Source organism: Aquarana catesbeiana, linkage group LG01 (assembly GCF_042186555.1).
Source record: "Aquarana catesbeiana isolate 2022-GZ linkage group LG01, ASM4218655v1, whole genome shotgun sequence".
Lineage (NCBI taxonomy): Eukaryota > Metazoa > Chordata > Amphibia > Anura > Ranidae > Aquarana > Aquarana catesbeiana.
Window position 1 is genome coordinate 73347840 of NC_133324.1, and position 27232 is coordinate 73375071.

Genomic DNA, 27232 nt, shown 5'->3' on the forward strand with positions numbered 1-27232 from the left:
CACACTGTATTTAAGTCTTTATTGGAATGCCTCCTTCAAACTTTTAAAACAAGCAGAGCTGCACATAGCTGAAGTGTTTCAGGAACATTTGTCTCGCCTCAATGGTTATCCAGCAACACAATGACCGTAAATGACCGGGGCTGGATGATTTGCAGGTTACCTTCCAAGCTTTCCTAATGGAGGGAAAAAAATGACAACTGGATTCCTTTCACCTATACACCGAGATAAAAGGCGCAACTCCCTAAACTAGAACGTGGGCATTATTTCCAGAGAGAAGAACCCTAAAAGATTTCTCAAGTTTTATTTGTCCAGCTTGGGAAAGTAGACAAGCAGACTTTATAGAGCCTACATGAAAATATACACTATATTGATTGGGTCTAGAACATGTGTCAAACACAAGGTTGAATCCGGCCAGCTAGGCCATTTCATGTGGCCCTTGCACCTCTCCTGCAGCTGCGGCTCCCCCCCTCATCTCCACACCCACTTTGTCTCAGCAGCCCGCTGCAGAACGGAGGACACAACTCCTTCGCCTGATCTCTGCCCCCCCAGCCCCCCTTTGACACCTCCATCTCAGCAGTCAGCATCAAAGAGGAGAACACAACTCATCCACCAGATCTTGTGCTTTTCCAGGCAGCCATGGAAAGGCTTGTCTCTGCACCCCCCTGCCTCAACAGTAGGCAGCAGAGAGAACAGAACTCCTTCTACAGATCCTGTGCAGCTGCAGCACCCCATTGTCTCCACCTCCCCTGGTCTCATTAAGCAGACTCCGGAAGCTGACCCCAGCCCTCCTCTGGTCCTCCCCCAGAACCTGCACTTTTTGCTTCCCAGCTTATTCCCGGCAGCAGCACAAGGTTGGGGGGGGCGCACTGTGATGTAATGGAGGGTGGGGGACTCTTGCCTTCTGATGGTGGGTGTCTTGATATCTGATGTAAGGGCAGGGGGGATGGAGTGCTCTGGACATCTACTTATAATTATTATGAGAATAGTACCATTGTATGCCAGTTGAAAAGGAGGGTCACGCTGCTGGAATCATACAGAACAAACAGAATAATGATATATTTTATTTATAGGCGCCATTCAGAACACCCAAGAACACCAACAGAGCAACAAAAAATAAACATCATAAATATACATAGCATAAACAAATGATAAAACAAGTCGATATGCTTGTTTAAAAAGATAAGTTTTGAGATGTGATTTGAAGATCTGTAAAAAAAAAAAAAAATCTATATTGTGGATTTCAGGAGGCAGGGCATTCCGAAGTCGAGGGACAGAGCCGCCTAAAGATTCTCGGTCCCCTAGTGGTCAGTCAGGTGGATGGAACCTTTAAGATGAATGGAGGAAGAAGACGACCTGAGAATGTGGGAGGGTCAGTTAATATGCAGAAGTTCAGAAAGGTACGGAGGAGCGAGGTTGGGAATGTCCTTATAGGTAAGGAACTTTATTGGAGACTGCTCAGACAGGACACCATGGCAGAACCTAAGCAGTTTCTTGTGGATGATCCTACTGATGTGCGACCCTCCTTTTTAGATTTACATCATCTGCCACAGGAATGCGAATCCTGCTGGTCTGCAACTGCCCTTTACAGCTTAAGTCATTACTAAAACCCAATAATAAATTGAATGCAGAGGCAATTATTTAATATGATAAAGAGTAGATACTTTTTTTACTGTATAATTGTTATACGGGATTTATATAGTGGCATCGCTTTACAATATTAATATTTCCCAATTAGGACATAAATATAAGGAACATTACATCATTTATAACTATATTAGCATATTAGCATAAGCTAATGTAATATTAGTTTAGCGTGGAACATGAATGCCTGTCCCCCTTTGTATTATATTGTTTATCTGTAATCATTTGCTATTGTGTTATTAAAACACTTGTTATATTTTAATACAAGGAAGTTCTTCTAATTTTTGAGTGCATCTCACCCTTTAAAAAGATATATAAACTCAACATTTCATATTCCTGATATGTGGCTGCTGTACCATGTACTTGTATGAGAAAGTATCCTGTTCTCTTGGTACTGCTTCCCTTGTGTGAAATCCCTGGTGATCCTGCCAGTCCCTCTGCTCTCCCATTAACAATTGACAGCCTTCCCAGAAGAGTTGAAGCTGTTATAGCTGCAAAGGGTGGACCAACTCAATATTGAACCCTACAGACTAAGACTGGGATGCCATTAAAGTCCATGTGTGTGTGTAAAGGTAGGCATCCCAATACTATGACAACATAGTGTGTGTGTGTATATATATATATATATATATATATATATATATATATATATATATATATATACATACACACACACACACACACATACATATACACACACGTACACAGTTGGCCTCATAAGTTTACATACCCTGGCAGAATTTAGGATTTCTTGCCAATTTTTCAGAGATAATGAATGATAACACAAAAACTTTTCTTTCGCTTGTGGTTAGTGTTTATTATCATTATCATTTATTATCGAATCAACTGTGTTTACTCTTTTTAAATCATAATGACAACAGAAACTACCCAAATGACCCTGATCAAAAGTTTACATACCTCAGTTCTTAATATCATGTATTACCCCCTTTAACATCAATGACAGATTGAAGTCTTTTGTGGTATTTGTAGACAAGACTTTATCTTCTCGGATGGTAAATCTTCCCTATTCCTCTTGGCAAAAAGCCTCTAGTTCCTGTAAATTCTTGGGCTGTCTTGCATGAACTGCACGTTTGAGATCTCCCCAGAGTGGCTCAATGATATTGAGGTCAGGAGACTGAGATGGACACTCCAGAACCTTCACTTTATTCTGCTGTAGCCAATAACAGGTCGACTTGGCCTTGTGTTTTGGATCATTGTCATGTTGGAACGTCCAAGTACGTCCCATGCGCAGCTTCCTGGCTGATGAATGCAAATATTCCTCCAGTATTTTTTGATAACATATTGCATTCATGTTGCCATCAATTTTGACCAAATTTCAGGTGCCTTTGTAGCTCACACATCCCTAAAACATCAGCAATCCACCTCCGTGTTTCACAGTAGGAATGGTGTACCTTTCATCATAGGACTTGTTGACTCCTCTCCAAATGAAGCGTTTATGGTTGTGGCCAAAAAGCTCAAATTTCTGTCTCATCACGCCAAACGACTTTGTGCCAGAAGGTTTGAGGCTTGTCTCTGTGCTGTTTGGTGTATTGCAAGCAGGAAATTTTGTGGCATTTGCGTAGTACACAGTTACACAGTTAGTCAGGTTGAAAAAAGACACAAGTCCATCCAGTAGTAATGGCTTTCTTCTGGCGACTCGACCATACAGCCCATCTTTCTTCAAGTGCCTCCTTATTGTGCATCTTGAAACAGCCATACCACATGTTTTCAGAGAGTCCTGTATTTCACCTGAAGTTATTTGTGAGTTTTTCTTTGCATCCTTAACAATTTCCTGGCAGTTGTGGTTGAAATTTTAGTTGGTCTTCTTGATTAGAGTTTGAACACTGCTGATCGGCAGTCTCAATTCCTTGGATATCTTTTTATATCCCTTTCCTGTTTTATACAGTTCAACTACCTTTTCCCACAGATCCTTTGAGAATTCTTTGGCTTTCCCCATGACTCAGAATCCAGAAATGTCAGTGCAGCACTGGATGAAAGATGCAAGGGTCTGTCAGGAGTCCAGAAACTCATTGACCTATTGACCATTTATACACACACACTAATTACAAGCAAACAGATCACAGGTGAGGATGGTTACCTTTAATAGCCATTCAAACCCCTTTGTGTCAACTTGTGTGCATGTTATCAGGCCAAAATCACCAGGATATGTAAAACTTTGATCATTTGGGTAGTTTCTGTTGCCATTATGATTTAAAAAGAGTAAACACAGTTGATTGATAATAAATGTTTTCAATCAAACACTAACCATGAGTGAAAAATGTTTTTGTGTTATCATTCATATTCTCTGAAAAATGGCCAAGAAATCATAAATTCTGCCAGGGTATGTAAACACACACTATCTCATAAAAGTGCAAAGAGTAGAGACCCCTCACATGTTTGTAAATATTTTATTATATCTTTTTATGTGACAACACTGAAGAAATGACATTTTGCTACAATGTAAAGTAGTGAGTGTACAGCTTGTATAACAGTGTAAATTTGCTGTCCCCTCAAAATAACTCAACACAGCCATTAATGTCTAAACCGCTGGCAACAAAAGTGAGTACATCCCCAAGTTAAAATGTCAAAGTTGGGCCCAATTAGCCATTTTCCCTCCCCGGTGTCATGTGAATCGTTAGGGTTACAAGGTCTCAGGTGTGAATGGGGAGCAGGTGTGTTAAATTTGGTGTTATCGCTCTCACTCATTCATTCTGGTCACTGGAAGTTCAACATGGCACCTCATGGCAAAGAACTCTCTGAGGATCTGAAAAATAGAATTGTTGCTCTACATAAAGATGGCCTAGGCTATAAGAAGATTGCCAAGACCTTGAAACTGAGCTGCACCACAGTGGACAAGACCATACAGCGGTTTAACAGGAGAGGTTCCACTCAGAACAGGCCTTGTCATGGTCAACCAAAGAAGTTGTGGGCATGTGCTGAGCATCATATCCAGAGGTTGTCTTTAGGAAATAGGCGTATAAGTGCTGCCAGCATTGCTGCAAAGGTTGAAAGGGTTGGGGGGGGTCAGCCTGTCAGTGCTCAGACCATATGCTGCACACTGCATCAAATTGGTCTGCATAGATGTCGTCCCAGAAGGAAGCCTCTTCTAAAGATGATGCACAAGAAAGCTCGCAAACAGTTTGCTGTAGACAAGTAGACTAACGACATGGATTGCTAGAACCATGTCCTGTGGTCTGAAACTTATTTGGTTCAGATGGTGTCAAGCGTGTGTTGCGGCAACCAGGTGAGGAGTACAAAGACAAGTGTGTCTTGCCTACAGTCAAGCATGGCGGTGGGAGTGTTATGGTCTGGGGCTGCATGAGTGCTGCCGGAACTGGGGAGCTACAGTTCATTGAGGGAACCAGGAATGCCAACATGTACTGTAACATACTGAAGCAGAGAATGATCCCCTCCCTTCAGAGACTGGGCCACACACACCTCCAAGATGACCACTGCCTTGCTGAAGAAGCTGAGGGTATAGGTAATGGACTGGCCAAGCATGTCTCCGGACCTAAACCCCATTGAGCATCTGTGAGGCATCCTCAAATGGAAGGTGGAGGAGCGCAAGGTCTCTAACATCCACCAGCTCCGTGATGTCATCATGGAGGAGTGGAAGAGGACTGCAGTGGCAACCTGTGAAGCTCTGGTGAACTCCATGCCCAAGAGGGTTAAGACAGTGCTGGAAAATAATGGTGGTCACACAAAATATTGACACTTTAGGCCCAATTTGGACATTTTCACTTAGGGGTGTGCTCACTTTTGTTGCCACCAGTTTAGACATTAATGACTGTGTGTTGAGTTATTTTGAGGGACAGCAAATTTACACTGTTATACAAGCTGTACACTCACTACTTTACATTGTAGCAAAGTGTAATTTCTTCAGTGTTGTCACATGAAAGGATTTAATAAAATATTTTTAGAAATGTGTGTACTCACTTTTGTAAGATACTGTATACACACAGTATAAATATATTGTTTTTGTGCCTGGATATCAGCTTTAACCGTTTCAAATGGTATAGCAAGTTGTGGCAATATGCTTAGACTGATTAAAACAAGGCTTTTCATAAGAGAAAAGTCATGGTTTTAGCTGTTCATGGACAGCTGAGGTCTCATCTAGGACAACAGGCAGTGACAGATCTCTCTGCTGTCACCCTGCTCTTTCTGGGGTGACTTTCCTCCCCGACTCAGACTACATTTGGCTGTGGCTCAGCGCTCAGTATTTCTACACATTATGACCTGGTCAGCAGTCACACTGTTCATACCTCTGCATTCCTTCACACTCAAAAGGATTAACACATTGTTTCCAATATTACTTATTTCATTTTTAAAAGGAACGCAGGCAAAAATAAATTAAAAAATACCAGTACTTTACAGTATATTCTATACACCTATTTAGTTTTTTTTTTACTTGCAAGTTACATAAAAAAAGTGTCTGTATGAAAGCCCAATTGAAGTCTTACACCCTCTTACCTCTTAACCCACTACGCCCATACTGTAATTTGTGACAGATTTGCACATGTAAAAGGTCTTAAAGTCATGCTATAGCCTGATTTTTTTTTTCTTGCACAGTGCAGCAATCTATTCCTTTATAAATTGCCAATTTAAAAAACAAAAACATACTTTTCTGACATTATGCAACAGTATCCACCCCATTCCAGTTCACCTTTTCACTGAACTGCCTGTTGGGGAATGCTTACTTGTATGCTTAGTGTTATTTATTAGCTTACATGTCCCATAATGCTTAGCGCCAATGCGCATCTATGCCCGGCTTTGAGAAATTTATTGTTAATGTGTGAATGCTGCCTGTGCTCTGTAGTCCCTCCCTAGGAATGCACACTCCAGGAGTCCAAAAGACCCTGCAAGGAGAAGGAGCCACCCTGAAAACAGAATGTGCACACAGAAGACCTGTATAAACTGGAGCAAATTGAAACTTAATAAAAAAAACAAGTGCAAGTCTTAACAGCTGCTGGATAAATTGCTAAAGAAAAAAAAAATTTTTTAATATTATATATATATATATATATACACATATATATATATATATATACACATATATATATATATATATATATATATATATATATATATATATATATATATATATATATATATATATATATATATATATATATATATATATATATATATATATATATATATAAATAAAATTTTAAACTTTTTTTTTAAAATGCTGTCTGCAGAGAAAGGGTGTGTCTGACCAGGTCTGTTACTGAGAGCTGATTACCAAAAGCACTGGGTCAAGTTCTGCAATCTATTGCACAGTCATATTTAGACACCAAGCATAACTGCTGTAACAGGGAAGTGGTGGTATGACTATGAAAACAGAGGCACATAGTAAAAGGTCTCTCAGAAAGCATATCTATTTTATTGGCGGCAGGAGATTACGGAATGTTGCAGTTCACCATTGCCTTGTCTAAGCTTAGAAGACTTACCATCAAAATCAGCCAGCGACTTCTCATCCTGCAGCAGCTTGTCAGTCACTTCAATAGACATTCTGAACTTCAGATTTGTTTCTCTAAAACATATTAAATGAGTTGCCTTATATCACACTGTGATCAACGGTTTATGATTCTAAATAAATTAAAAGTGCAAACAGGTTTTTGAGGACAGTCTTAGGACTGATGCACATGGGCAATAAAGAAGACAAGAAGGTCAACTGAGTGGCCTGAAGAGAAGACTGTGTGAGGACTAGGGATGAGCCGAACACCCCCCTGTTCGGTTCGCACCAGAACATGCGAACAGGAAAAAAGTTCGTTCGAACATGCGAACACCGTTAAAGTCTATGGGACACGAACATGAATAATCAAAAGTGCTAATTTTAAAGGCTTATATGAAAGTTATTGTCATAATAAGTGTTTGGGGACCTGGGTCCTGCCCCAGGGGACATGGATCAATGCAAAAAAAAGTTTTAAAAACGGCCGTTTTTTCAGGAGCAGTGATTTTAATAATGCTTAAAGTCAAACAATAAAAGTGTAATATCCCTTTAAATTTCGTACCTGGGGGGTGTCTATAGTATGCCTGTAAAGGGGCGCATGTTTCCTGTGTTTAGAACAGTCTGACAGCAAAATGACATTTTGAAGGAAAAAACTCATTTAAAACTACCCGCGGCTATTGCATTGCCGACAATACACATAGAAGTTCATTGATAAAAACGGCATGGGAATTCCCCAAAGGGGAACCCCGAACCAAAATTAAAAAAAAAAAAGACGTGGGAGTCCTCCTAAATTCCATACCAGGCCCTTCAGGTCTGGTATGGATATTAAGGGGATCCCCGGCCAAAATTAAAAAAAAAAAAAATGACGTGGGGTTCCCCCTAAATTTCATACCAGACCCTTCAGGTCTGGTATGGATTTTAAGGGGAACCCCGCGCCAAAAAAAAAAAAAAAAACCGGCGTGGGGTCCCCCCAAAAATCCATACCAGACCCTTATCCGAGCACGCAACCTGGCAGGCCGCAGGAAAAGAGGGGGGGACGAGAGTGCGGCCCCCCCTCCCTCCTGAACCGTACCAGGCCACATGCCCTCAACATTGGGAGGGTGCTTTGGGGTAGCCCCCCAAAACACCTTGTCCCCATGTTGATGAGGACAAGGGCCTCATCCCCACAACCCTGGCCGGTGGTTGTGGGGGTCTGCGGGCGGGGGGCTTATCGGAATCTGGAAGCCCCCTTTAACAAGGTGACCCCAGATCCCGCCCCCCCCCCTGTGTGAAATGGTAAGGGGGTACATAAGTACCCCTACCATTTCACGAAGAAAGTGTCAAAAATGTTAAAAATGACAAGAGACAGTTTTTGACAATTCCTTTATTTAAATGCTTCTTCTTTCTTCTATCTTCCTTCATCTTCTGGTTCTTCTGGTTCTTCTGGCTCTTCTGGTTCTTCCTCCGGCGTTCTCGTCCAGCATCTCCTCCGCGGCGTCTTCTGTCTTCTTCTCCTCGGGCCGCTCCGCACCCATGGCATGGGGGGGAGGCTCCCGCTCTTCTCTTCTTCTTTTCTTCTCTTCTTCTCTTCTTCATTTTCTTCTCCGGGCCACTCCGCAATCCATGCTGGCATGGAGGGAGGCTCCCGCTGTGTGACGGCGCTCCTCGTCTGACAGTTCTTAAATAACGGGGGGGCGGGGCCACCCGGTGACCCCGCCCCCCTCTGACGCACGGTGACTTGACGGGACTTCCCTGTGGCATTCCCCGTGACGTCACAGGGAAGTCCCGTCAAGTCACCGTGCGTCAGAGGGGGGCGGGGTCTGGTATGGAATTTAGGGGGAACCCCAAGTCATTTTTTTTTTTTAATTTTGGCCGGGGTTCCCCTTAATATCCATACCAGACCTGAAGGGCCTGGTATGGAATTTAGGGGGACTCCCACGTCATTTTTTTTTTTTAATTTTGGTTCGGGGTTCCCCTTTGGGGAATTCCCATGCCGTTTTTATCAATGAACTTCTATGTGTATTGTCGGCAATGCAATAGCCGCGGGTAGTTTTAAATGAGTTTTTTCCTTCAAAATGTCATTTTGCTGTCAGACTGTTCTAAACACAGGAAACATGCGCCCCTTTACAGGCACACTATAGACACCCCCCAGGTACGAAATTTAAAGGGATATTACACTTTTATTGATTGACTTTAAGCATTATTAAAATCACTGCTCCTGAAAAAACGGCCGTTTTTAAAACTTTTTTTTGCATTGATCCATGTCCCCTGGGGCAGGACCCAGGTCCCCAAACACTTTTTATGACAATAACTTGCATATTAGCCTTTAAAATTAGCACTTTTGATTTCTCCCATAGACTTTTAAAGGGTGTTCCGCGGCATTCGAATTTGCCGCGAACACCCCAAATTGTTCGCTGTTCGGTGAACTTGCGAACAGCCAATGTTTGAGTCGAACATGAGTTCGACTCGAACTCGAAGCTCATCCCTAGTGAGGACCATGCCAAATAGGGCTCAGTATTGGTCACTAATAAGCGTATTTAACTGTCAGGTCAGAGGCATTCATCTCCACATACTGAGGCCAGTCTAAAGGCCTACAGACAACAGGAACATCTCTTATTTCATTGAGAAAAGAAGGGAACATGTAACTGCATGTGTAGGCTACTTTGACCAAGTAACAAGCTACAAAGTGTCGGGTCCTGGTGGATTTGGGAATGAGCAAATGGCTCATCACCCATCAATTGCTAGCAGACTGCTGCCAATCTATAACAAAAACTTCAGACACATTACTTTCAAAGTGCTAAAGTGGCTTCCACACTCTAGGTTGCACTATAATGAAAAAACTGATGTCAGGAACTGAATCGGACTTCAGGCCCACAGACCAATGAAAAAAACTTCAGTTCCTTAAACTGGTAGGTATATCCACAGTGGGTCACCTTGGCTTATATGTCTCCTAGGGTTCTCTGCAAAGTGTGTGCTAAGATATGCTGCTGTCACCTGGTGGCTAAACTTCATTAATTCAAAATTTACGCTGCCATTGTTGATATCCTATCGAAGATTAAAGCTCCGGAACGATAATCCTTATCCTTTCTCCACTACTTGGTAAGTCGCTGACTTGGAAGGAGCATGCGCATTCAGCAGTGGTGGCTTCCATATTTTTATTTTGAGAGGTTCCTTGTATTGCTGGTATATTAGAAGAATGACACCCGACAGAGCAGGTAGGGGCCGCACAGGGAGGATAGACAAACTATTCACATATCTTCCTAGGGAGACACAACATTTGATGGCTCAGATAAAACATTCGTACCCATCCAGTTCTGCAGTCTCTACATAACACAAGCTGTTTGGCTCAGAGCTGGACAAAAGCAACACATCCGCCTAGGAAGAAGAAAACAGATGGATATTTGATAGTGTTGATTCAATGCTTAAAACCACGTACATAAATCATCTGGGATCACCTTGTGACACCTCTAAACCCATAAAAGGAACACAACACTAGTCAGACAGGCTCAACAGCCTACCTGCCAAGTGTCTCTAATTACCTTCCACCATTCACATGCTCTGCTCAAGCCCATAGTCTCTAGTTCCGTCTTCTGAACAAATCTGAAACTGGTGGAATTGCTGACCTCATTCTAAAAACAGATTTGATTTTAGAACATTTCAGGCCCTGACCTGAAACAGGCATGCAGAAGAACCATCTCTCTATGCTTGATCCAGGTCAGTGATTAAAAAACTGGAGTGATGAGATTATCATGATAGGAATGCAATTTGCGTTTTCAGAATGTGAAATCAGCAATGGCAGCCTCCTGTTCAACTTAGGACAAGTTCCTTTTAAACCAAAGCCAAATGTTCCCTGATCTCCAATGTTGCTTGCTTACTGCCAGAACTGTACCTTCTTACAATCAGATGCTACAAACTTATTATACATCATGGAACCTTTGACTGCCATGATGTATTCTGTATGTCCTTGGTTAGCCGGGAAAGGAACAGCCATAACATATGACACATACCTTTGGCAATCAAAAGATGACTCAAAAATTTTACATTCACTGAGCAACTTAATAGGAACACTACACTAGTAATGGTTGAGAACTCCCTTTCCTGTCATAACAGCCTTAGTTCGCATGGATTCTACATTCCACAAACATTCCTCTCAGATTTTGTTACATGTTGACATGAATGCACCATGCAAGCTTTGCAGACTGGTCAGCTGCACATTCATACTGTTCTACCACATCTCAAATGTGTCCTCCTGGATTTAGATCTGATGACTGGCCTACCATCTGTGTACTTCATCAGAAATCCAGATTCACCAGACTATCCTAGATTTCTTTCCATCTTCAACTGCCCAGTGAAGAAAAATCTCTCCAATAGAGCAGAGAGAGTAAAAAAATAATAATAATCACATACGCTTTGTAACCCTTCCCTACTTTATCAAAAAAGGAAAAAACATACATACAGTGGATATAGAAAGTGCACATACCCCTGTTAAAATGTCAGGTTTCCGTGAATTAAAAAAATGAGCCACAGATAAATCATTTCATAACTTTTTCCACCTTCAATGTGACCTATAAACTGCACAACTCACTCAATTGAAAAACAAGCTGAAATCTTTAAGGGGGGGGGGGGGGGGGTGTGTAAAAATAAAGAATTAAAATAACATGGTTTCAATAGTGTGTATACCCTATTATAACTGGGGATGTAGCGATGTTCAGAATTAGGCAATCACATTCAAACTCATGTTAAATAGGAGTCAGCACGCACATGCCATCATTTAATGTACCTCTGATTAACCCTTAATAAAGTTCAGCTGACCTAGTAGGTCTTTCCTGACATTATCTTAGTCGCATCCTACAGCGAAAGCCATGGTCCGCAGAGAGCTTCCAAAGCATCAGGGGGATCACATTGTTAAAAGTTATCAATCAGGAGAAGGGTAAAAAAGAATTTCCAAGGCATCATCAAGTGGAGAAAATATAGCATAACAGTGACATTACCAAGAACTGGACGTCCCTCCAAAATTGATGAAAAGACGAGAAGAAAACTGGTCAGGGAGGCTGCCAAGAGGCCTACAGCAACATTAAAGGAGATGCAGGAGTATCTGGCAAGTACTGGCTGTGTGGTACATGTGACAACAATCTCCAGTATTCTTCATATGTCTGGGCTATGGGGTAGAGTGGCAAGACGGAAGCTTTTTCTTATGAAGAAAAACATCCAAGCCCCCCTAAATATTACAAAAACACATCTAAAGTCTCCCAAAAGCATGTGGGAAAATGTGTTATGGTCTGATAAACCCAAGGTTGCACTTATGGGCCATAAATCCAAAAGATATGTTTGGCGCGAAAACAACACTGCACATCACACCCACAGTGAAGCATGGTGGTGGTAGCATCATGCTTTGGGGCTGTTTTTCTTCAGCTGGAACAGGGGCCTTAGTCAAGGTAGAGGGAATTATGAACAGTTCTAAATACCAGTCACTATTGGCACAAAACCTAAAGGCTTCTGCCAGAAAGCTGAATCTTTAAGAGGAACTTCATCTTTCAGCATGACAACAATCCAAAGCATACATCCAAATCAACAAAGAAACGGCTTCACCAGAAGATTAAAAGTTTTCTAATGGCCCATCCAGAGCCCAGACCTGAATCCAATTGAAAATCTGTGGGGTGATCTGAAGAGGGCTGTGCACAGGAGATGCCCTCGCAATCTGACAGATTTGGAGTGTTTTTGCAAAGAAGAGTGGGCAAATATTGCCAAGTCAAGATGTGCCATGCTGATAGACTCACACCCAAAAAGACTGAGTGCTGTAATAAAATCAAAAGGTGCTTCTACAACGTATTAGTTTAAGGGTGTGAACACTTATGCAACCATGTTATTTTATTTTTTTATTTTTACTTCCCTCCACCTAAAAGATTTCAGTTTGTTCTTCAACTGAGTTGTACAGTTTATAGGTACCATTAAAAGGTGGAAAAAGTTCTGAAATGATTTATCTTTGACTCATTGTTTAACATCACAGAAACCTGACATTTTAACAGGGGTTTGTAGACTTTTTATAGCCATTGTATATAAGGGTCTATTTAAAGCCCAACTGCTCGTTTTGTCTAGAGGTTCAGAGAAAGCTTACTCACCCAAATCTTCGTTCTTTTGGAAAATGGCGCTCCTCCATAGTCGAGCTGTGGACTATTTCTGGTCTATAGAGCCTGCTCTAGGCTTGATGACATCAAGAACAGTCTACACTTTAAGACTGCTGGAGCCGTCTTGTGCTGGGTGGATCAAAGGATTAGGTAAAGATATCCAATTTCTCCTCTCCGCTAGACAAAAACGAGCAGATAACCCATGCAGTGTGGGCACAGCCCCACTGCTTAGGTAAAAAAAAAAAAAAAAAAAAATGCCCAGAGATGAGCTTTAAACAGTGCCGAGTGGCTTGAACACAGCTTTAACACGTCTCTAAAAAGAATACAATCAAGAGAATGCTAAAGGACACCAAGATCCACACCATGGCACGTATTTATTAAATGGATTTAAAAAAATTAAAAAATCAGGCCAAGGTATACAGTAACTTTGCAGCTTATAGTGGATATCTGTTCTTGGTCTGTTTTTCTATAACACTACCAACAACAGCCATAATACCATAATGGTAACATATACCAACCGGAATAAACTCATTCTTGTTGATTCTTATGACGTCCCCAACTCGTATGTTCTTCCACTTTGTTTTCTTAAACCTAAATTAAGACAGCAATAATATCTTGATCAACTATCAATAACTCAAACAATCACACAGATTAAGGCATGTCTAAAACTAATGTCACTGATTAGAAGTAGCATGCCTCCTGAAGTCTACCCAAAAGTAAAACTCCAGACTTAACAGGAACTTTTCTATAGTTTGTATTGGTTGATGTGCTTAAATTCCTAATTATAACCCATGGAAGCCTATTTTGAGCTTTGTTTTTGCAGCCCTACTTAAAAACATTGCGGTAGTGTCTGTCCCTGCCATCAACCCTGACAGTAGGGACATAGCACAGAGGAAGGACAAAAAAGCTCCTAAACTTTTAATTTTGGCAGTATGCACACAAACACTGGCTCCCTGTTGCATAAATGGCAGTGAAATGGTTTAAAAGCTGCTCAAGCTATGGGAACATCCAAAGCAATTACTGTCTTTTACACATAAAAGGTTTTTGTTTTACTAAAATTACATTGGGGTTACATAATGGAGAGTTGAGGTGCAGAAAGCGATTAGGGGAACTCTTCAGGTCCAGGGCACAAACGGGGAAATTAATTCTCAAGGGTTTCTTGACCCACAATCTGCTCCAAGTCCTCTGTATATGTAGCCCAAAATAATGAAAACAGAACCACTGAAATGCCCCTCACACCTATGTCAGTTGGATCGACATGTGAATAGACTGGTGCAAGACAGACAGGATTGGCTTGTCAGGCTCTAGCAGACTTCAACGTAATGGTAACCATCTACACCCAGATAGACTCCATTACATAAATGTAAATGAGATGGGTAAAGATGGCTTCAGCTCCAGTTCTCCAGCTGTAGAGAGCTCCGCAAACGCATTTTGCCCTTTTCAGGGGGTTTAGCGTAGAGGACTCTACAATCAAGCCCCAAAAAGGGCGAAACGCATCTGAAGAATTCTCTACAGCTGGAAAACAGAAGCTGAAGCCAGCTTTTAAACCATTTCACTTCCATTTATGTAACAGGGAGCCAGTGTTTGTGTGCATACTGCCAAAATTTTGACGAATTCCTCTATCCAGTTTTATATCTTGGTTTCAGCCAATTCAACTTTCCATTCCTACGATGAATCAGGGACCCGATTCCTCTCTCCACTTGGCAATGGCGTAAGGAAACAAAAGCCTTTGAAGCAGGTCAACGTATATATATATTGGCAAGTAGTTCACTAAACAGCTGAAATACTCAATGAGAAATCACAAACACATTGTCAAATATTCACCACCAAGTTTTCAAATAATTTCTTATTTGGACTTTTAAACTGCATTACCTTCCATCCTCTATAACTTCTGAAGGTCGATTATTAATCTCATTATCCATTTTATGCCGTGCCTTTGAAAATAAAACAAATAGCCAATTAAATGCAGAATTAAATGTTCTAACAATTTACAGCTCATGATAAAGTCAAAACACTTGTCAAACTAGCAGGCTTGGAAATCCCCAAAGCAATGGGTGCAGTGACATGGTAGGACATTAAAGAGGTCCTGTCATAAAGCAGTCAAACCCTTAAGCATATAAACTGTTGCTGCTCCTGAGCTAAGTGGCATACGAGTGAGGGAATGCCTCTTTCCATCAACTCTGTTTTGGTTTTCTCAGCTGAAAGCAGTCTAATCAATCAGAAAATATCAACAATGTGTTTTTGCTTTAGTTTTTGTATTAAAAATTTAACAAAAGGTTAAGGGGGATTTTTACAGAAAAATGTAATCATTATATTTAAAAAATAAAGGAGTTAGTGATCAGTTTTTTAACCCCCATGAAAACTACACTTTAAAATACATTTTTGGGGCTACCCTTGCTAGCCTTCTGCTAAAAATGGTGCTGAGCAACTAGCAAATTTAGAAGGAAGTACCAGTAATGGAAATATATATATATATTTTTTATTATTATTATTTATTTTATAAACATGCTGACTAGTTCTTACGAAACCTTCCGTCATTCACTTTCAACAGCTGTACCTGTTTTTGGTTACCTAAAGTAGAACAAAAAGGCAAAACTTTTCCTCATTTTGGATGGAGTAAGGAAGGGTTATAGAACCACCTGTTAGTTTAGGAAGTCCCTCTAAAGTGGTGGAATCCCAGCATGTCACCAGAACTAGTATAAGGAAAGGGATGGTTGACACGCAGGATGACATCCAAAAAAATTGTATTCCTTTCTTGACATGTACAGTGCTTTAAAAACAGCCTACGCGTTTCGGACATTAGTCCTTAGTCATGGCTCATGAGGGAAGGTTGTAGCGCCTACACACCTGTTCTCCGTAACTAGTGTACCCTTTGGAAAATTTCCTCTATTACTTTGCTGATGTCAACCCAAAATTTGAGGATTTTCTTTTACCTTTACTTTCAATAACGCTAAATAGAACAAATAAAGAGAGTGAAACAAACAAACAAACAAAAACTTACAGGTGTCCTAATCCCACTCTACGCGATCCAAAATTAAAATAAAGTTTTGCCTTTAATTAAACCCATGGAAATCACTAATGAAAATAGACTTAATTCTTTAGCAAACATCTGACAGCAAAAGATGTTAGCAAAACCCTTTTTTTCTCAATGTGCCCCTCTAGCTCTAGAATCTAGGCCTTTCTTAAAGCAATCTAGTGAGCTGGCTAGAACCACCTCTGGTGGTTCTTTATTGACATGTCACGCTCCCAAATAACATGGTAATGCCTTGAGATGGGTCACGATCACTGGACACTGCACTGTGGGATGCAGGTGGAGCCTATCACCCACTATGGGAAATTGAAGACACTTTAAGGGGATGCCTGGGGGCTCAGGCTACACTGGAGGGAGAATATCACAAATAAAAGGTATGTGTCTGTAGCCCAAATTATCACTATTTAATACAGCCTTTAGTTTATATTACCGGTAAGTTTTCTTTACTATCCAAACTGCTCCATAGCTCCTTATCAGAAACAAACTTTCAAATTTAATGTTGTTTAAAAGAAAACCTGTAATGAAAGCTTTCTGACCTCCTCTTCTGAAAATGTCATTTCTATAGCGGTCATATTAAGTAGCTTCAGTACTTTCCAGGTCACTAAACTGGAACATGTATAAAAGATCAGCAATGCTAACTTCATTGATGCGAGTGGTGAATCTTTAAACTGCCAGGTACCCAGCATTTTCTGAATTAGGTCGGCAATGGTAGACGCCCAAATTTGCCAAAGTACAGGTTTCTTTTAATTGAGTAAAATTCTGCTCGATAAGATTTTGGAAACGCAGACAAGGTAGACCATACAATTTTGGCCTAGTCGCCCCACCCCATTCCTCCATTTAAAAAAAGTAAACTTTTGCACAACTTACAACATCATCCACAAGATCTTTGATGGCAGTGATTCCCAGTACTAGCAGCAGAGGTATAAGAGTGGTGGACCAAGATACTGTGGATATTTGAGGAATAGTCTGCAAAAAAAAAAATGCACATTACAAATTAATTTTAACAACTATATTATGTGGGCAATATAACATTACTAAATATTGGGCCCCATTCACACCTAAGTGCTTTGAAGCTTGAAGCTTTAAAAACACTGGAGTAGGAAAAAAAAAACATCTATTATTCTCTATGGAGATAGTTCACATCTCCACTCCAAGTCGCCTGAAGCACAAAAAGGTTCTGGAGCTTTTTTTGTAGCTCGAATCAGGTAGATTTGAGTGTTTTTGGCGCATTATTCTCAAAGAAATGAATGGAAATAAACCATTCACATGTTTTTGTGCAATTTTCTGCTTAAATGAAAACTGTAAAAACGTTATTGTAATATATGAACAAATACATGTAAAAAAAAATACACAACTAAAAAAACCTCATAAATAAATATGTAATACATAAATAATAATTAACCCCAACCTTAAAAGAAACAAAAACAAACATTAAATGATTATAATGAATAAAAATAAACACCCGAACAAAACAAATTATTAATAATTTATTATCTGTTAGGGTGTTTAGTTATTTATTTTTATTGGGTTAGGGGTTCATTATTTATTGCCACCTAGTATTCCTTTATGATTATTTTTATTTATAGTAGTTGTAGTTATAATAGATGTAGTAGTAGTAGTAATATTAGTTGTAGATGTTGTAGTAGTGTCAGTCAGCAGCTCTCCACTCTGCTACCCCACGCTCATTGGAGCGCTGAGCTGTGGAGGGGTGGGAAGCGGCCGTCTCAGCGGCTCGCTGAGAGGCTGTGCCAGGCATCAGTGCAGGCACCTGGCAGGACCCAGACTTCATTGTTGTGATGACGTGGTGCCTGTACTGATTCCAGTGACATCAGCAGAGAGCGGACTTCAGACCTGAAAACGGGTCACAGGAGTGCAAAACGGATTGCACTCCTGGGACCCATAGGAGAAGTCCAGCCAAACAAGCTCAGGCTGGACTTCTCCTTTACCTCTAATGCCGCGTACACACGAGCGGACTTTCTATCCTACTTGGTCCGGCACACTTTCCGACGGACTTTGTCCGCCAGGTGCGCCGGACTTTAAAACGAACGGACTTGCCCACACACGCCGGGATTTTCCGGCGGGCTAAGTCCGCCCGTCTTTCCGACGGACTTTCGCCGGAGTTCCGGCGGACTTTCAGAATGAACGGACTTGCCCACACACGGACAAGTCCGTTCATTTTGAACGTGACTCAGGTGCGACGGGACTAGAAAAGGATGTCAATCTTGCCGCTTTTATCGGCTAGATTGACACCTTGCGAGCCCCGTCGCGGGGCATACCAGGCCCTTAGGTCTGGTATGGATTATAAAGGGGAACCCCGCTACGCCGAAAAAACGGCGTGGGGCCCCCCCTAAAATCCATACCAGACCCCGATCCGAGCACGCAGCCTGGCCGGTCAGGAAAGGGGGTGGGGACGAGCGAGCGCCCCCCCCCCTCCTGAACCGTACCAGGCCGCATGCCCTCAACATGGGGGGTGGGTGCTTTGGGGGAGGGGGGCGCCCTGCGCCCCCCCCAAAGCACCTTGTCCCCATGTTGATGAGGACAAGGGCCTCTTCCCGACAACCCTGGCCGTTGGTTGTCGGGGTCTGCGGGCGGGGGCTTATCGGAATCTGGGAGCCCCCTTTAATAAGGGGGCCCCCAGATCCCGGCCCCCCACCCTATGTAAATGAGTATGGGGTACATGGTACCCCTACCCATTTACCTAGGAAAAAATTGTAAGTAATAAAACACACTACACAGGTTTTTAAAATATTTTATTAAACAGCTCCGGGGGGGGGATCTTCCTCCGGCTTCGGGGGTCTTCTTCCGGCTTCGGGGGTCCCTCCGCTTCATCTTCTCCCGGCGTCCGGTTGGTTCTTCTCCGCTCTCCGGCCTCTTCTCCCGGTGTCGCAGGTCTTCGGCCGGCCCCTCCGCTCTCTTCATGTAGCTCTATTGCGAGCGGAGGTCCGGACTTCTGGGCTTCTGGGCTTCTTGGCTTCTCTTCTCTTCCCCCAGATGTTGACACGACGCTCTCTCCGGCTGGACTGGTCTCTGAGGGCTGCGTTGTGACTTATATAGGCGGAGACCCCGCCCCCATATGATGTCACAGTCCTTGGGCATGCTGGGACTGTGACGTTTTAGGGGGCGTGGTCGACCACGCCCCCTAAAACGTCACAGTCCCAGCATGCCCAGGGACTGTGACATCATATGGGGGCGGGGTCTCCGCCTATATAAGTCACAACGCAGCCCTCAGAGACCAGTCCAGCCGGAGAGAGCGTCGTGTCAACATCTGGGGGAAGAGAAGAGAAGCCAAGAAGCCCAGAAGCCCAGAAGTCCGGACCTCCGCTCGCAATAGAGCTACATGAAGAGAGCGGAGGGGCCGGCCGAAGACCTGCGACACCGGGAGAAGAGGCCGGAGAGCGGAGAAGAACCAACCGGACGCCGGGAGAAGATGAAGCGGAGGGACCCCCGAAGCCGGAAGAAGACCCCCGAAGCCGGAGGAAGATCCCCCCCCCGGAGCTGTTTAATAAAATATTTTAAAAACCTGTGTGGTGTGTTTTATTACTTACACTTTTTTCCTAGGTAAATGGGTAGGGGTACCATGTACCCCATACTCATTTACATAGGGTGGGGGGCCGGGATCTGGGGGCCCCCTTATTAAAGGGGGCTCCCAGATTCCGATAAGCCCCCGCCCGCAGACCCCGACAACCAACGGCCAGGGTTGTCGGGAAGAGGCCCTTGTCCTCATCAACATGGGGACAAGGTGCTTTGGGGGGGGGGAGGCGCAGGGCGCCCCCCTCCCCCAAAGCACCCACCCCCCATGTTGAAGGCATGCGGCCTGGTACGGTTCAGGAGGGGGGGGGGCGCTCGCTCGTCCCCACCCCCTTTCCTGACCGGCCAGGCTGCGTGCTCGGATCGGGGTCTGGTATGGATTTTAGGGGGACCCCACGCCGTTTTTTCGGCGTAGCGGGGTTCCCCTTTATAATCCATACCAGACCTAAGGGCCTGGTATGCCCCGCGCTCGCCGCAATAGGAAGATTTGTTTTTCCTATTGCAGCGAGCGCGAGATGCAATACCATCCCCTCGTGTCGTATTTGGTCTGTCGGACCAGCCTACACACGAGCGGGCTTTCCGTCGGACCAGCACACACACGAGCGGACTTTCCGCCCGAAACTGAGTCCGACGGAAAGATTTCAAACATGTTTAAAATCTAGGTCCGGCGGGCTTTTGGGAAGAAGTCCGCCGGAAAAGTCCGCCGCCGCCCACACACGGGCGGATTGTCCGGCACACTCTGGTCCGCCGGACCAAGTATGCCGGAAAGTCCGACCGTGTGTACGCGGCATAACCCCTTACTCTTAACAAAAAAAATAAACTATGGTCCCAGCTGCCTTGAGATCATTGACAAGATTCTCCTGTGTAGCGGCTGGGCTCACCATTCTCATTATCGTTGAAACTCCAGGAGGTGAGATCTTGCATGGAGCCCCAGACAGAGAGAGATCGACAGTTATTTTGTGTTTCTTCCATTGGCAAATAATCGCACCAACTGTTGTCACCCACTCACCAAGCTGCTTGGCGATGGTCTTGTAGCCCATTCCAGCCTTGTGTAGGTCTACAATCTTGTCCTCGACATCCATGGACAGCTCTTTGGTTTTGGCCATTGTGGAGAGATTGGTATCCGATTGATTGCGTCTGTGGACAGGTGTCTTTTATACAGGTAACAAGCTGAGATTAGGAGCACTTCCTTTAAAGAGAGTCCTCCTAATTTCAGCTCGTTACCTGTATAGAAGACACCTGAGAGCCCGAAATCTTGCTGATAGGGGATCAAAATACTTATTTCACTCATTAAAATGCAAATCAATTTATAACGTTTTTGATATGCGTTTTTCTGGATTTTTTTTTATTGTTATTCTGTTTCTCACTGATAAAATAAACCTGCCATTAAATTTATAGACTGAGGGCACACTGACAAAGAACACACACACACATAGGGTAAAATTATTGGATTTAGGGTACCCATGTAAGATACAAAAAGACACTATATGACCATAATAGTGCAATAAACCATCAAACCTTTTCATTAATTCCATGGGTGACCACCCTTCACAATTATAGGAATCACAGTGTGAAGTCCACATCAGCATGACACATGCACAGGTCCGCCAATTCATGTTGAAATAGAAATAGAGTAGAAACTGGTAGTTTGGCCTAAGGCCGGCCATACACGGTTCGAATCTTGGGCGGTTAAGCAGGTTCAAATCGTTAATGGGAAGGCTGAATGTTAATTGATCGATCAATTTGGGTACAACCAGCCTGCCAGATTCTCTTAAGATTATTACTAGTGGCTGTTATAGCCACTAATGATGACTGTCTTCTACCAAACGGGGACTGCTTCCCCCACCCCCCTCGCAAGGAGCAGACAACTGCTCGGCAGGAGGGATTCCCGTCAGCACTGTCTGTGTTGATCGGGGAATCATGCAAATTTATTTTCTGCAACCCGTAGTTGCAGGAAAGAAATTACAAGGCTACCCTCTCCTCCAACCAACCAATCCGCAATACCTTAATATAGTTCCCCTAAATAATGAAAAGGGAGATGACAACCCTCCCCCCATTTTTACTGCAGCTGCGGGATTTCTATATAAGACCTGCAACCATTTTATAAATACCATTGGAACGCCCATTCTGCGGAGTACCTCCCACAAAAAGGGGCACTCCAAGGTATCAAAAGCCTTCTTGATATCGTGCCATTCTGCCGACGTATATCGGTGTGAGCCAGTTGGCAAGTGGTTAATGTATTTTAGGCTCAATGTGTATGATGTTTTGTTTGTTGAAGAAGAAGAAAAAAAAAAAAAAAAGAAAAAAAAAAAGCTTAATTGAACAAGCTGAAGCTAGAAGCTGATTGGCTACAGTGCACAGCTGCACCAGATTTTGCACTCTCCAGTTTTAGTAAATAAACCCCAGTGTCTTTTTAGAATTGTAAGGCTCTGGTATCAGGTAGAGCTGCATGATTAATCGCGGAGAATCGCTATCGCAACTCCAGATTTGAGTGATTATGACCATTTGCTGTAAGAATGCCCCGATAGATGGTGTCTCCGGGATGTTGCCTGTTTCCCTGTTTTGGAGGCGGAGCCATCGTGAAAAGTCTGATGTCACTCAGCAAAGAATGCGATTGGTCGGGTAAGTAGGTTTCTTCTTCACAGAGGTCTCAGGGACAGAGCACCAGCACAAGCGTGACTACAGCTGCAAGCTGCAGCACTGACTGAATATGAGCTGCTATACTTCTTATTTGTTATGTTTTTTTAGAATCGAGAGGGAGATCGAGAGAGGGGTCGATCGAGAGAGGGGTCGATCGAGAGAGGGGTCGATCGAGAGAGGGGTCGATCGAGAGAGGGGTCGATCGAGAGAGAGATCGAGAGAGGGAGATCGAGAGAGATCGATCTCGAGAGAGAGAGAGATCGAGAGAGAGAGAGAGATCGAGAGAGAGAGAGAGAGAGAGAGAGATCGAGAGAGAGAGATCGAGAGAGAGAGATCGAGAGATCGAGAGAGAGAGAGATCGAGAGAGAGAGAGATCGAGAGAGAGAGATCGAGAGAGAGAGATCGAGAGAGAGAGATCGAGAGAGAGAGAGAGAGAGATCTCGAGAGAGAGATCGAGAGAGAGAGATCGAGAGAGAGAGATCGAGAGAGAGATCTCGAGAGAGAGAGAGAGAGAGAGAGAGAGAGAGAGAGAGATCTCGAGAGAGAGAGAGAGAGAGAGAGAGAGAGAGAGATCTCGAGAGAGAGAGAGATCTCGAGAGAGAGAGAGAGAGAGAGAGAGAGATCTCGAGAGAGAGAGAGAGAGAGAGAGAGAGAGATCTCGAGAGAGAGAGAGAGATCTCGAGAGAGAGAGAGAGATCTCGAGAGAGAGAGAGAGATCTCGAGAGAGAGAGAGAGATCTCGAGAGAGAGAGAGAGAGAGAGAGAGAGAGAGAGAGAGAGAGAGAGATCTCGAGAGAGAGAGATCTCGAGAGAGAGAGAGAGAGAGAGAGAGAGAGAGAGAGAGAGAGAGAGAGAGAGAGAGAGAGAGAGAGAGAGATCTCGAGAGAGAGATCGAGAGAGTTAGCCCCTTTTTTTTTTGTATAATGTGAAAGATTTTACACCACGAGAATCGTGATCTTTTTATTCTAAACAAAAAAATCGTGATTCTCATTTTGGCCAGAATCGTGCAGCTCTAGTATCAGGGTTAGGAGTAAACTATCGGGCCCAAATTTTAGGAAAATGCTCACCAGAGAGTAGCATGACAGCCTTTAGCTTTTAATTTATCATAGTTCCATTTTAGTTGGTTTTTACTTCCAAGAAATTTCCTGGAGCATGCTATAGTTTTGCTGTGTAGAATATAAAACTAGTAAATACGGCAATAGATTCCAAGATGATTTCAGTAGGTTTGTTGTAAAACTTCTGCTGGATTCTTGCATAAATTGCAACCCAATACTGTGTGTATTAAAGAGTAAACTCTAATCTGTAATCTTTGTGCCTTATGGCACGATCACCAAATATGTAACACTGTTCCTTCCTGCCCACAGTGGCAAAAACAAGAGGAGGAATTATGGAGTACAAATTCAGCAATCGGAGATGGAGCGAGGTACCAGCGGAAGAGTGCTTTGTACAAGCCAAAATATTGATTGAAGTTTTAGCTGTGGAGCACCAAATTTCCTCCCAGTCTTATGCAGGTAGGGTCTTCACCCCAATGCAACTTCTAATGCATTTTTAGGGTAGCTTTTGAAGGAGGTTTAGAGAGTTAAAGCCAAGAAGAGTGGGGGATCTGTATAGCATTTATTTTAAAAAAATCATAACAGGGTTACAGTGCATATAAGTAATGAGAAAACAAAATGTTGTAACTGTATATAATGAAAAAGTTCTGGATGGGAAGCAATATGTTTCTCTATAAAATAATCAAATTACTTGAGACCACCAAAAGTCAACAAAAATCGGTGAATGCCTTATTTACAATGTTTTGAAAACTGTTCACACTTGAAAACTAGAAAGGTGAGTATATATATATATATTACCAGAACTGGAATACGTTGTGTGAAATAACTTGTATGTTCTGTCATATATGGATTAGATGTAGAGCGGATGATGATTCACACAAAAAAACAAACACAAAACATAATAAAAACTATCTACAAATGGAGTTACCTGTAGGATGAGAAGGACCAGGAAATAGGCATTGGCTGCTCTTTTAAATTGTTCAAACAAGTTTAACGGCAGGAAGGTGACTGGGTTGTACTTGTAAGTCTTGATTGCATTCCCCTAGTAAAATAGAAGGATGTATAAGTTAGGCTGCAATGACTACTGCCTAACTACTACTTACAGTGCCTTGAAAAAGTGCTCACACCCCTTTAAAGTTTTCACATTTTGTCATATTACAAACAAAAACACATACATGGATTTTATTGGGATTTTATGTGATAGACCAACACAAAGTGGCACATAATTGTGAAGTGGAAGGAAAATGATAAATGATTTTCAAATTTTTTTTACAAACAAATATGTGAAAAGTGTGGTGTGCATTTGTATTCAGCCCCCTTTATTTTGATACCCCTTAACTAAAATCAAGTGGAACCAATTGCCTTCAGAAGTCACCCATTCAGTAAATAGGAGTCCAACTGTGTGTAAATTCAATCTCAGTATAATAAACAGTTGTTCTGTGAAGCCCTTAGAGGTTTTTTAGAGAACCTTAGTGAACAAACAGCATTATAAAGGCCAAGGAACACACCAGACAGGTCAGGGATAAAATTGTGGAGAAGTTTAAAGCAGGGTTCGGTTATAGAAAATATCCCAAGCTTTGAACATCTCACGGAGAACTGTTCAATCCATCATTCGAAAATGGAAAGGGTATGGCACAACTGCAAACCTACCAAGACATGGCCGTCTACCTAAACTGGGCAAGGAGAGCATTAATCAGAGAAGCAGCCAAGAGGACCATGGTAACTCTGGAGGAGCTGCAGAGATCCACAGCTCAGGTGGGAGAATCTATCCACAGGACAACTATTAGGGTGTAAACAGACAAGTTCGTTTACACTCACCAGTCCCTAGGGGTGAATGGATCATCTGATCATGTCTTCCTGAAAAACGTGCAGGTAGACTTGATCATAACAGTCGTGTGAAAGCAGCCTTAGTCGTGCACTGCACAAATCTGGCCTTTATGGAAGAGCGGCAAGAAGAAAGCCATTGTTGAAAGAAAGCCATAAGAAGTCCAGTTTGCGAGAAGCCATGGGGGGGACACAGCAAACATGTGGAAGAAGGTGCTCTGGTTAGAGGAGACCAAAATTGAACTTTTTGGCCTAAAAGTATGGTGAAAAACTAACACTGCACATCACCTTGAACACACCATCCCCACCGTGAAACATGGTGGTGGCAGCATCATGTTGTGGGGACGCTTTTCTTCAACAGGGACAGGGAAGCTGGTCGGAGTTGATGGGAAGATGGATGGAGCCAAATACAGGGCAATCTTAGAAGAAAACCTGTTGTTAGAGTCTGCAAAAGACTTGAGAATGGGACGAAGGTTCACCTTCCAGCAGGACAACGACCCTAAACATACAGCCAGAGCTACAATGGAATGGTTTCGATCAAAACATATTCATGTGTTAGAATGGCCCAGTCAAAGTCCAGACCTAAATCTAATTGAGAATCTGTGGCAAGACTTGAAAATTGCTGTTCACAGACGCTCTCCTTTCAATCTGACAGAGCTTGATATATTTTGCAAAGAAGAATGGGCATAAATGTCACTCTAGATGTTCAAAACTGATCTAGACATCCCCAAAAAGACTTGTGGCTAGAATTGCAGAGAAAGGTGGTTCTACAAAGTATTGACTCAGGGGGGCTGAATACAAAATGCACACCACACTTTTCACATATCTGTAAAAAAAAAAAATTATATATATATATTTTAAAAACAATTTATCATTTTCCTTCCACTTGACAATTATGTGCCACTTTGTGTTGGTCTATCACATAAAATCCCAATAAATACATTTACATTTTTGGTTGCAACATGACATATTATGGAAAATTTCAAGGGTTATGAATACTTTTTCAAGGCACCACAAGACTAAAAAACTACTGCTGAAGACTAAAAGATACAATGGAATTCAGGGCTTGTTGTAATCAGAAGTAGTTTATAACTAGGCAGAGTAGGCTGCCTAATGCAACTCACATCAACACATTACACAGAGGTAAATGGAAATTCAGAAAGCAGCCACAGCATGAGTAAAAAAGCCTGTCCCTTGCCAGCATGCTTTACAGAAATAGTCCTTGCTCTCTGTGGGGAAGCAGTGGTCGCTCTGCAGAGGTGTAAAACACCCTCTGCAGAACCTATAGCTCTACAATCAGCAAAGTATATTCACCATGGCGTGTCTGGAAAGCTCTAGTTCTGACCCATGTTAGGGGTCGGTTTACACAAATTGTGGTGTGGGCATTCACTACCATCTGCAGAAATGCGTGGGTTCCACCAATTCTTAATGGCATCCCCAAGCATCTTGCAAATGTAGGTGCGTTACCATCCGGTTTGGTGTGGCGCAAACTTAAAAGTCACAGCTGCCATACTTTTTGCACAATCCCATGATGATTGGCAGCCCATTAACATGAATGTGCAAGCAAAGACACCACATGGAAAAAAAAAAAAAACACACTCAGACGCACCAAGATGGTACGAACCGGACAATAATCTGCCAGTATGCTGTAGAGAAGAAGGACACTTGCTCTGTGTGCAAAAGCAGTGACAGTGGCGAGTTAGAGACAGAGCTCTACAATTAGTGGGAAACATGAGTTTTGTCGATTGCAGAGCTATAGGTCTAACTATGTGTCCGACCTATGCAAGGAGACCACTGTTTCCCCATAGAAAGCAAGGATCCCACTTTAGAAAGAAAAACAACCTTGAACAACTTTTGTTTTTGATGCACCTGAAATGTATTTAGCCAATTTAAACTAAGTGTTCAATTGGGCTTTAACAACATTATATAGGACAAGAGGTTATTATTATACAGGATTT

The 27232-nt window shown here is 42.6% G+C and overlaps 1 protein-coding gene and 1 long non-coding RNA gene across 3 annotated transcripts in view; one reads left to right on the plus strand and one right to left on the minus strand.

Moving 5' to 3' along the window:
• LOC141132201 (uncharacterized) overlaps positions 1-27232 on the plus strand; it is a 154894-nt gene that overhangs the window by 85990 nt on the left and 41672 nt on the right. The window contains exon 4 of one of the 2 annotated variants that reach the window (XR_012242867.1): positions 23763-24400. The exons of the other annotated variant lie outside the window; for it this stretch is intronic. This is a non-coding gene — a long non-coding RNA (uncharacterized lncRNA). Of the gene's footprint in view, positions 1-23762; positions 24401-27232 lie in introns of those variants that run through there. 2 annotated transcript variants of the gene reach the window in all.
• Positions 1-27232, minus strand: part of LOC141132186 (phospholipid-transporting ATPase IC-like) — a 148056-nt gene that overhangs the window by 47203 nt on the left and 73621 nt on the right. The window contains exons 4-9 of the mRNA XM_073620300.1: positions 24379-24492; positions 17099-17197; positions 15073-15134; positions 13719-13791; positions 10380-10450; positions 7095-7177 (exon numbers count right to left, since the gene is read on the minus strand). Coding sequence (XP_073476401.1) covers positions 7095-7177; positions 10380-10450; positions 13719-13791; positions 15073-15134; positions 17099-17197; positions 24379-24492 — 502 coding nt within the window. The remainder of the gene's footprint in view (positions 1-7094; positions 7178-10379; positions 10451-13718; positions 13792-15072; positions 15135-17098; positions 17198-24378; positions 24493-27232) is intronic.